At 35.8% G+C, this 9,961-nt stretch overlaps 3 protein-coding genes across 4 annotated transcripts; all 3 read right to left on the reverse strand.

Annotated features, from left to right (window-relative positions):
• Nucleotides 1-219: 219 nt before the first annotated feature.
• On the reverse strand, nt 220-2,281 carry LOC111716861 (reticulon-4-interacting protein 1 homolog, mitochondrial). Of its 2 annotated transcripts, none has more exons than XM_023492366.1 (4): nt 1,617-1,638; nt 1,346-1,441; nt 679-794; nt 220-338 (listed from the first exon to the last, which is right to left on the reverse strand). In XM_023492366.1, exons 1-4 carry the CDS (start codon nt 1,622-1,624, stop codon nt 238-240), a joined length of 321 nt encoding a protein of 106 aa, XP_023348134.1. In that variant the 5' UTR covers nt 1,625-1,638; the 3' UTR covers nt 220-237. The 2 variants fall into 2 exon arrangements, with proteins under 2 accessions (XP_023348134.1, XP_023348135.1); XM_023492367.1 differs by lacking the exon at nt 1,617-1,638 and adding an exon at nt 2,174-2,281 and having other exon boundaries at nt 221-338.
• A 1,953-nt stretch (nt 2,282-4,234) lies between these two features.
• On the reverse strand, nt 4,235-7,480 carry LOC111716862 (uncharacterized). Its single transcript, XM_023492369.1, has 3 exons — nt 6,827-7,480; nt 6,081-6,299; nt 4,235-5,432 (listed from the first exon to the last, which is right to left on the reverse strand). The coding sequence occupies exons 1-3, from the start codon at nt 7,411-7,413 to the stop codon at nt 5,147-5,149; spliced, it is 1,092 nt and encodes a 363-aa protein (XP_023348137.1). The 5' UTR covers nt 7,414-7,480; the 3' UTR covers nt 4,235-5,146.
• A 265-nt stretch (nt 7,481-7,745) lies between these two features.
• LOC111716863 (forkhead box protein K2) lies at nt 7,746-9,300 on the reverse strand. The gene is made up of 3 exons (XM_023492370.1): nt 9,148-9,300; nt 8,612-8,773; nt 7,746-7,868 (listed from the first exon to the last, which is right to left on the reverse strand). Exons 1-3 carry the CDS (start codon nt 9,283-9,285, stop codon nt 7,746-7,748), a joined length of 423 nt encoding a protein of 140 aa, XP_023348138.1. The 5' UTR covers nt 9,286-9,300.
• Between the last annotated feature and the right edge of the window lie 661 nt (nt 9,301-9,961).

Consider the following 9,961-nt stretch of genomic DNA (forward strand, 5'->3'; position numbering starts at 1 on the left):
TCAGGTACTTCCAAGCTATTCAGTATTCAACAACTTATTCTGAACCCTTCCCAACCTTAAATCAAACAAAACCCAATTAATCCCAAACTATAACTCACTAAGGACTATGCCGAAGACTACTTCTAATTGCATAAGGGTAAAAAAAAGATCTCACAAAAGATAAATATTTGCAAATACAATTCTATGATGGGGTCTTTGGAAATATCAAAAACAAAACAAAACAAAAAAGGTTTTGATCTAAAAACCTGATTTGGCATCTCCACCAGAATCCACCACAGTACCAGACACATCCCTACCAAGAACCAGAGGAAAACTAGAACTACCAGATCCAACTAAGCCTAAAATATCAGATTCTGACTTCCAGTTACGCACAATTCACTCGAACTATTTCTGTAGCAATAAATCCGCAAGTTCTTTTTGAAATCCAGCCAGAATTAAGGCAAAAGTTTTTCAAACAGAATAACATGTATATATATTTTCTTCTTGATCTGACAAAGCTTTTAAAGGTAACGTTATATATCAGACAACCATTCTACAGAGGGGTTACTTGCATTACGTCCACATTCCCATTAAGATAAAGCATAAGAATGAAATTGTTTTGTTTTTCATTCAAAAATATCAGAAACGGATGTTTTCTGTTGACGCTTAAACTGTGCATGGTAGAAATTCAGAACTGGCCTGACTGAGCAATTCTTAAGGATTCCAGTACGTTGGAACCATATCCATCAGCCATTCGTTTATCCAGAGGATTGAGACTGGAACTCTGGACTTTAACAAGGACCTCTCGAGGACATCTAAAAATGTAGAAAACTTTTTAAACCCTTTTTGTAAAACCTTTTTAAAACCAATTGTCTGAATATCGCCCCCCCCCCCTGTCCCGGCTTCGTAGAAAATTCAGCTGTATTTATAATATGGTGCTGAAATTGTTAATTTTTTAGCGAAAAAAACGATTTTTGGGTAAAACTAACTAAAATGGAGGAGGAACCTTTTAAGTTGAGGTCCAATTTTTAATTCTTTTCCCAGACTTATCGAAAATTGTTTCCATTTTTACACCCCCCAACCCCCCTAAGAGTAATTCTTCAAGTATGTACCTTAATTCTAAATCTAATATATTTGTACTCTTCTTATCTATATATACATCAAGCATTCATCTCTGTTTTCGTCTCTTAGCTTAAGATTTGAAAATGATAAGTTGAGTATAGATCGTCTTTCATAGACAAAGATTAGTTTCCAGGCAAAGCTGGGTTTCCAATAGACATGAATTAGATAGAATAGATTTTGAATCAAATTGCATCTAATTTTCACTGTATTATATTCTATGTATTACAAATAATTTTATACTTGCCTAATCACTGGTGTTTTGGACTCAATAACATGCGCAGACTTTAATCCAGAGTACCCTTCCAATATACATTTTTTTGACAATCGTTTCATTTTGTTTCTAAAATATATATTAAATCATACTTTAAGTGTAAAAAATATAGATTTCGTGAGCATTATTCTAAATTATTTATAAATAAATCTATATATGAGTAGTAATCTCAGTTTGTCTGTTGGTATATGTTCAATCTATCCATCCAGCCAGTCTATAGTTACTACACTTAACCCTAACTTACCCCATCATCAAAAAATGTGCAAGTACACTTTTGTATTATTTCGGGGTTAGGTTAGCTGCATGCAACATGTTCAACCTTTAATGCACATCTCGGAGCCCTCGGTCCCTAGCCTCTCCCAGCCGAGGCGCTCTGCCTCCTAGACTGTCCTAGCTATTGCGCTCGGTCACCAAGCCTTATAAAGCCTCAACGCTCTGCCAAGAATTGTTACTTAGTTATAACCTGCCCTAACCCTGAAATAATACAAAACTGTCATGTATATTTTTTATAAAGGGTTGACGGCCCGTCCAAAACTATTTTTCTGGAAAATTACTAGATATTTTACTGGAAATATGAAAGGCATATTAAAGAACTAGGTTTCTGAAGGTATAGTAAAAAAAATTGTATTCAAGAAGAGTTTTAGCAAATTTTCAAAATTTCAACGATTCATTGCAATTTAAGTTTTAAGCAAAAAATGTGCAAAAAAAGTGCGCAAAATATAATATATTATAAATTTTGGAAAGCCCTTACCACGGCGAATCCAAATATGCAAAAATATTTGAAAATTTTCAAAACCTAACCTTTTATTCAAGGATAATTGAAAATGTGTAAATATTTTTTGACGGCATCTGTTCAAAAACTATGCAAAATTTCTTTGCAAAAGTTTTGGAATCGGAGGCTTCCTTTCCTTCAAGGCTTTCCAAAGAGCTGAAAAAAATCAAAATCAAATGACCGGCTTAAAGGGAGTGGCCGGCTATGTAAGGTAGTTCAACTGAGGAGGCAGTGTTGTGGAAAACTTCTTTAGGATTCATTTGAGACATATTTCACTTTTTAAAAGTCTGTAAATCCTAAGTTTGGGCGCAAATTCAACGTTCAAAACTCCTTATTTGGGGGTGGATACGCTTTCAGAATTTTTTTTTTTTAATTATTAATTAACGACGACATAAAATGTAAAAATATTCTACAATAAACTACAGACGTCATGTTTAGGAACATTTTGAGAAAATGAAAATTAATCTTATCATCGAAAATAAGTAATCTTGTTCAATTATTAGTTTCTATTAACTATTATTCTAGTTTCTCGTTATTCACAAAGATGTTCGCAGATTTTCTGTAACTATTATTGAAAAGACGACATTTAAAGAATTTGAAGAAATCTGCGAATAAATTCAAAGAAAATTAGAAANTCAGGCTGTGTATAGTATTGCTATAGAAAATAAATTAAACTGTCGATTGATTGATAGTGAAGTCTTACCATTTCAATCCAAGTCACTCATTTAACTTAAACATAACATTAGAATAGAATTAGTACGGAATGTTTACAGTGTACAGAAGCAAAGGTTATTGTAAACAAAGGAAAGCTGGAGTAAAAAATCACACAACCTCGACAATGGAAAAAGAATAAAGTGGGAAGGGAATATTCCTTGTTCTCCGCTCCTTCTATCCCCTCCAGTATTCTCCCTCTATCCCCTCATGTATTCTGTATTTATCACCTCCGATATTCTCCATCTATCCCCTCCTTTATTCTCCCTCTATTCCCTCCAGTATTCTGTATCTATCCCCTCCATTATTCTCCATCTATAACCCCTCCATTATTCTCCCTCTATCCCTTCATGTATTCTGTTCATATCCCCTCCAGTATTCTCCATCTATACCCTCCATTATTCTCCCTCTGTTCCCTCGAGTATTCTGTATTTATCCCCTCCAGTATTCTGTATCTATTCCCTCCAGTATTCTATATCTCCCCTCCAGTATTCTGTATCTATTCCATCCAAAACTCTCCATCTATCCCCTCCAGTATTCTCCATCTATCCCCTCTAGTATTCTCCATTTATCTACGCTCCAGTATTTTCCCTCTATTCCCTCCAATATTTTCCCTTTATTCTCACTCTATTCCTCCCAGTATTCTGTATCTATCCCCTCCAGTATTCTCCATCTATCCACTCCAGTATTCTTCATCTATCTCTCCAACACTATCCCCTCCAGTATTCTCAATCTATCTATCCCCTCAAGTAGTCTCCAATCTATTCCCTCAAGTAGTCTCTAATCTATCCCATCCAGTATTCTCCCTCTATCCTCTCAAGTAGTCTCCAATCTATTCCCTCCAGTAGTCTCTAATCTACCCCCTCCAGTATTCTCCCTCTATCCCCTCAAGTAGTCTCCAATCTAATCCTTCCAGTAGTCTCCAATCTATCCCCACCAGTATTCTCCCTCTTTCCCCTCAAGTAGTCTCTAATCTATACCCTCCAGTATTCTCCCAAGCTTGAGCATCACGCATTTAATTTTAACTGGAAAAATTAATATTATTTGAATTAGAAATGAATCCTTTCCACCAAATCTGTAGGCGCAGTGTAAATATGTTTCAAATGGAGTAATTTGAATTGATTACCAATTACCATGAACATGTTTTTGCCCCCCCCCCCCTCATTCCCATTCACAACCAATAATTTATTATATGTGAGAAGGGGGAGAGTAAAATTAAATCTGCCATATTTTCTTTTAACCTGGCCTGCCACACAACAACTGGGAGGAACCCTGATCTTTCCCTCTTGTATTCTCTATCTATCTATTCACCTACAGTATCCTATATTGAAGGCAATTACGTATAATCGTCTAATAGTGAAAAAAAAAATAAACTTATATGAAATATTTAACAAAAATTTTGTTGACACATTTTATTTAAATTCTGTTACAGATTCTGAATGAAAACTGAATGTTGACGGTGTAAGCATGAATAGGGGACCGACAACTTGTAATTTAGAAGTCAGTCTAAATGAATGAATGAAAGGTGAGTGGGCGGTTATAATCCAGGACTATAGATATTTATAAATTCAACAACAGCTAGGCAAAAGGAAGGTTCCTGAATAAAAGAGTGGGGGGGGGGGGGATTAACATTTTAAATTGGTGAAAAATTTGCATAACTTATCAACCCTGTTATTCGATATGCTAGAGCAGGCTTGATTGAGCACAGTTCTAAAATGTTAAAATCCTAGGTAAATTCAGGTACGTTCAGACCAAGAAAACTGACATCCTTCAATCAAATGTTAAAATAATCTGATCTGTAAATCAATGCGTACTTATTCTGAGAAAATAAGACTAGAAAAAATATTTTGTTTTGAAAGAAGGGATGCCATCTTATTTGAAAGTTTTATCCTTCCCTTTATGCCAACAGTGATAAGATAATATAACACTTTATACAATTTTTTACATAATTCTAAATAGAAATCAACAAGTTAAACTGACAATCCAGAACTCTGCATAAATTTTAATTTTCAACAAATTCAAAACGTGATTTAAGTTAAGTGTCGTGTTTACCACTAGTTAGGTGAATACCAATATTTGTCTTATTCCGACGAATGTCCGGATTGGTTTTAATGAAGTGACAAGCTTTCTTCGTAAAAAGTGACAAGTTTTTTAGTTGTGGAGAGACTAGCAGGGAAGAGATTATAGCTCTGCTATTTTAGATTTTCACTCACTACGTCATGCTATATAGTCCGTACACGCTCTGCGTTAGACTAGGGGACTATGCGTCACTGGTTGAGGGTTCGAGTAGACTACTGCGTCACACCAGCGGGAGGCTCCAGTCGAATTCGCTTCGACTCGGGTTCAGACAGATCGATCTTGTCGATATTATCGCGCTTTTTCATCTCAATCATCGACACGGAGACACTAGGGGTTGAGAGGGCAGGGAGGGGAGTGGAGAGGGAAGGTTGGAAGGTCTTGAGGGAGGAGACAGGGTTGGATGAGTTCGAGAATATCGGATTCCCCGGAGTAAGAATGAGGTTTGATATGGCCGAAGTAGTGATTCCTTTTGAACTAGGACTCAGGAACACAGTGCCACTGAAAAAAAGAAAAAAATTACAGAAATATTTTGATTTTTTTTTTAAAAACCAGCATGATCGGTGTCCAGGATTCCAATTAAAATCGAAAATTACAAAATTGATAAGATTCTTTTGATGTTATTTTTTAGTAATATGTTAATAATGTTAAGTAAATTGTAAAGATTTATAAATATCGCGGGGTACTGATATACATTTGCCTCTAATAGTAAAAAAATATATTAAATGTCAATTTTTTTTAAATAACAATCTTATTACTATTACATTGGTAACTTTATTTTAGAATAAAGTTACCTTTTCTTAGAGTAAAAAAAAGTAAAAATATGTTTCCAGCATAAGTTTTGTCCTAAACCTAAAAAATCTAGGGACCCTCCATAATTGCGTAATGCCTACATACTAATTAAAGGGATTATATGCATGATTTTAAGATGGCATCATTTCAATGCCGGATTCACGTTCATGGAAACAATTATCTAGGTTTTAGACGTGTTTAATTTTAATAATTCCTTTGTTTTCCTGCAGTAGAAATGCGCAATTTTTTTGAAGAAAATCATTTATGACAGTTATCAGTAATCAAAATTATGTACATTTCTATCCAATACATTCATCGTTTATCATTGTGAATCGGGCTTCGTTATATTTAACTAACCTTGAGAAGGGTGTCGAGGAAACAGTGTGGAAAATACGAGGTGGGGAGGTAGAGTCCAGGGGGAGGGACACACTGGGGGACAAGGAGAGCTTGGTTACCCCTGAAGCCACACCCTCTGACAGGATTATCTGTGTACCGGGTGTGATGGGAGTACCCGGAGGCGGGCCCCCGTTATAAATCTTGGCCGGACTCAAATTCAACCTCTTGTAATTCTCAGAACTAAATACAAATAAATCAATAAATTTTGTTAAGACTAACTCATTTTTTAAACAAAAAATGTGAGGTTTTGATTCCTGACAAGGCATTAACCTCCCTACCGTCGTAGGCTGCTGGGGTAAAATTGTTCAGTGTTCAAACATTTAAACACATAAAATATTATTCAAACAGTACGTAAGTCAAAATCTGGTTAAAAAGTATGTTGTATCGTAAAACCTACGACAAATGTATCTTTGTAACTGAAATATGCCAAAGAAGGATTGTGTGCTCTTCCATGGCATATGTAACACCTCGCAATTCGCCTAGAAAGGTCAATAGCCGATCAGGAATAAAAACATTAATTCAAAAATTTTACTCAGTTTTAGAAATTCATCGAAGATAAGATACAAATCCACAAAAATATTTTTGTCATTATCCTTAACTGCACAATAAAGCAAGACTTTCTGATACGACTCTACAAAAAGAAAGAGTTTTAAATACTAAGATTGGAGAAAAATGCACTAGTAAGTTGCTAGTCTCCTTATATTTACCTTAACTGATTAGCTGGATGCAGTACTAGATCTGGTGTACTGCTGTTTACAGGTTTCTGAATTCCAGGAGGAGATGCAGACAGGGATACTAGCTTTGCACCGTTGCTCTTCCCGTTACTTAGCACAAAGCTTCCTCTGTTCTCATCTACTGAACTGCTGAGCACAAAGTTTCCTTTGCTCGCATCAACTGAACTGCTGATAAGAAAGTTTCCTTTGCTCGCATCTGCTGAACTGCTAAGCACAAAGTTTCCTTTGCTCACATCAGCTGAACTGCTGAGCACGAAGTTTCCTTTGCTCACATCTGCTGAACTGCTGAAAACAAAGTTTCCTTTATTCCCATCTGCTGAACTGTTCAGAACGAAGTTTCCTTTGTTTCCGTCGGCTAAACTGTTCAGCATAAGGTTTCCTCTGCTTCCGTCAACTGAACTGTTCAGTAAGAAGCTTCCTTTATTCCCATCTAATGCACTGCTAAGCACAAAGTTTCCTTTGTTCCCATCTACTGAACTGCTTAGCACGAAGTTTCTAGCAATATCTCCACCACTGGTGAGCACAAAGTTTCCAGCAGCATCTTGGTTACTGCTCAACATTGCTAACTGCTGTGTGGGAAGCAGAAGGCGAGATTGACCGGCAACAATAACCTAGAATATTTTTCACGATTAATATCTTGAGCATTAATAAGAATATATTACTAAACTTTAGCTATCATTTTTTGTCTGGGTACTTAAATGATTAAAAAACATTTTCTAGTTAGTGATAAAACCCCTATATTTTTATGGCATGGGGTAGGGCTGATCTTTACAATAAAGTTATTTTCGATTAATATTAACGAGGATGGTCGGATCATAACGTCAAACAGATACTTTTTTTCCTGTAAAAAATGTAATTGTGTTTATGACAGGTCAGGCCTAAAGATACAAAGTTATAAACTTTCCTGATTATTAAGACAAATAAAATAAATATTCCTACCTCCAGCCCCGGCTTGAGATACTTTGACCTCTATAGTTGTAATCTGGTCTTTAGGACTGCCAGTTCTGTATACAATCTAAACAATAGTATTGACTAGTTCTGTATATATTACTAGTATTATTATTGTTATTCAAAATAAGTGATATTAAAAATTAATTTAATTGAAATCTTTATACTTTATTATGTGTTTACCAAAATCATGATATTTCTAAAAACAGTGAATTTTCAGAAAAAAATACTTTCCACAGATTTGTTGCTTGTTAGTTTAAAATTTGAGCCCTTCCCTATAATTATGACTAGCGACTNTAAGGGACCCCGCCCCGTAATTATGACTAGCGACTACCTCCATTACACCGCACTGTACTAATGACTAGTGACTGCCTTCTGTGGTAAGGGACCCCGCCCTGTAATAATTACAAGCAACTATCTCCTGTGGTAACGGACCCAGCCCTGTAATAATGACAAGTAGTGACTACCTCCTGTGGTAACGGACCCCGCTCTGTAATAATTATTAGTAGTGACTACCTCCTGTGGTAACGGACCCCGCCCTGTAATAATGATTAGTAGTGACTACCTCCTGTGGTAACGGACCCCGCACTTAAATAATGATTAGTAGTGACTTCATCCTGTGGTAAAGGACCCCGCACTTTAATAATGATTAGTTGTGACTTCATCCTGTGGTAACAGATCCCGCCCTGTAATAATGACTAGTAGTGACTACCTCCTGTGGTAACGGACCCCACCCTGTAATAATGATTAGTAGTGACTACCTCCTGTGGTAACGGACCCCGCCCTGTAATAATGATTAGTAGTGACTACCTCCTGTGGTAAGGGACTAGGTTCCCTGGATAATGATTCTGGTGTCATGAGTCCGGACACACTAAGTCCACCGTGCTGCGGACTGACCGGGGCACTGCGGCTAGAACTTAGGTACGGAGTCCGGAAGCAAGGAACACCACGCTGACGTCGCCGACGAAACGCCTGAATTTTCACTTGTATCAATTTCAATTTATTTTTCTAAGGTTTTTATGACCTATTTAAACCATTTAAACAACGTGGACATGAGTTCAATATCAAAATCTATTACCGTTTAATCTTTTCTCTGTCTAGCAACAAGGAGAAAATTGTTGTTGTTTTAATCTTGTGAAAGAGAAATTTAGTTTACTTCGCAGCGTAAATCCGTTAGTTAATTTTGTAAATAAACTCGATAAAAAAACTATTTATTTTTAACATTGGTTCTGACGAAGCCATTAAGTTAAAAGACGTTGTAAATCGGGCATAAAACTTGTATACTGCTTTCCATTTAATGATAAAGATATTTTCTTCTTCTCTGGGGGTGGACTTCTAAAACTGACCTGCTCGACTAGTTTAGTCTCAGATCCCGGATCTATTCTCCAAAATGATCCTTTCCCCGGCTCCTCCTGACTCCTCGCTACTTTCACAAAATATCTAAACCACGGTAACTTATTAGAACTAGGAAGATCTTCCACCATTATTCATTAACAATAATATTTCTACTAATATCAAATGTATTGTGAGTGTGTCTTATTATTTGCTTTCCAAGAAGCTTTGAGGGGACTGCGTGATTTTAAGTGACCCTCTATGCAGAGATGGTATTGCCTAATTTATTACGGTATTCTTAACACCTTAATCTGATTAAAAATGTGGAAGATATCGTCTTTTTTTCTGACTCGAATACTGTTAATTTCTGTAACAAATTCACACCTTTTTCAGACTAAGGTTTCAAGGGTACCGTACAAAATATGATTTTTTTACAATTTTGAGACGACTTGAAGATCTTGAAGATTTGTCACTAATCAACCTAATTTTTCAAGTATTGTCCTTGAAAATATAAACAATAAGTATACCTAATTCTGCCATTTTTATAATGTGTTAGAGCCTTTTTTGTGCTTTCAAAATTACCAGATATGAAGCGTTTGCTTGATAAAAAATTCTGAACAAAGTCATTTATATCCCCTAGAGCTTAGGAAAGAATGCATCATGTTAGTAAATATAGGCTAATAAATTGAATTCCGGAACTCATTTCTTAGATTAAAGTCGATTTTCAAGTGTTCATGTTATTGCATTCCGTCTGGTTTTATTATGATTCAGTTAATGTTCACAAAACAGGGTATAAAATAAATAAAATTAATAACAAAACAAAAAGTG

The sequence above is a fragment of the Eurytemora carolleeae genome, unplaced genomic scaffold, assembly GCF_000591075.1.
Source record: "Eurytemora carolleeae unplaced genomic scaffold, Eaff_2.0 scaffold2232, whole genome shotgun sequence".
NCBI classification, from domain to species: Eukaryota; Metazoa; Arthropoda; class Copepoda; order Calanoida; family Temoridae; genus Eurytemora; species Eurytemora carolleeae.

Coding starts and splice junctions, on each gene's coding strand:
- LOC111716861 (XM_023492366.1), bottom strand. Junction 795..1,345: donor TCCAAAACACCAGTGATTAG/GCAAGTATAAAA, acceptor CTACATTTTTAG/ATGTCCTCGAGAGGTCCTTG. Junction 339..678: donor CTTAAGAATTGCTCAGTCAG/GCCAGTTCTGAA, acceptor CTGATATTTTAG/GCTTAGTTGGATCTGGTAGT.
- LOC111716862 (XM_023492369.1), bottom strand. CDS start 7,413: ATGTTGAGCAGTAACCAAGATGCTGCTGGAAACTTTGTGCTCACCAGT. Junction 6,300..6,826: donor CATCCAGCTAATCAGTTAAG/GTAAATATAAGG, acceptor ATTTGTATTTAG/TTCTGAGAATTACAAGAGGT. Junction 5,433..6,080: donor TCCTCGACACCCTTCTCAAG/GTTAGTTAAATA, acceptor TCTTTTTTTCAG/TGGCACTGTGTTCCTGAGTC.
- LOC111716863 (XM_023492370.1), bottom strand. CDS start 9,285: ATGGTGGAAGATCTTCCTAGTTCTAATAAGTTACCGTGGTTTAGATAT. Junction 8,774..9,147: donor AGACTAAACTAGTCGAGCAG/GTCAGTTTTAGA, acceptor GTGAAAATTCAG/GCGTTTCGTCGGCGACGTCA. Junction 7,869..8,611: donor CTAGTCCCTTACCACAGGAG/GTAGTCACTACT, acceptor ACTATTGTTTAG/ATTGTATACAGAACTGGCAG.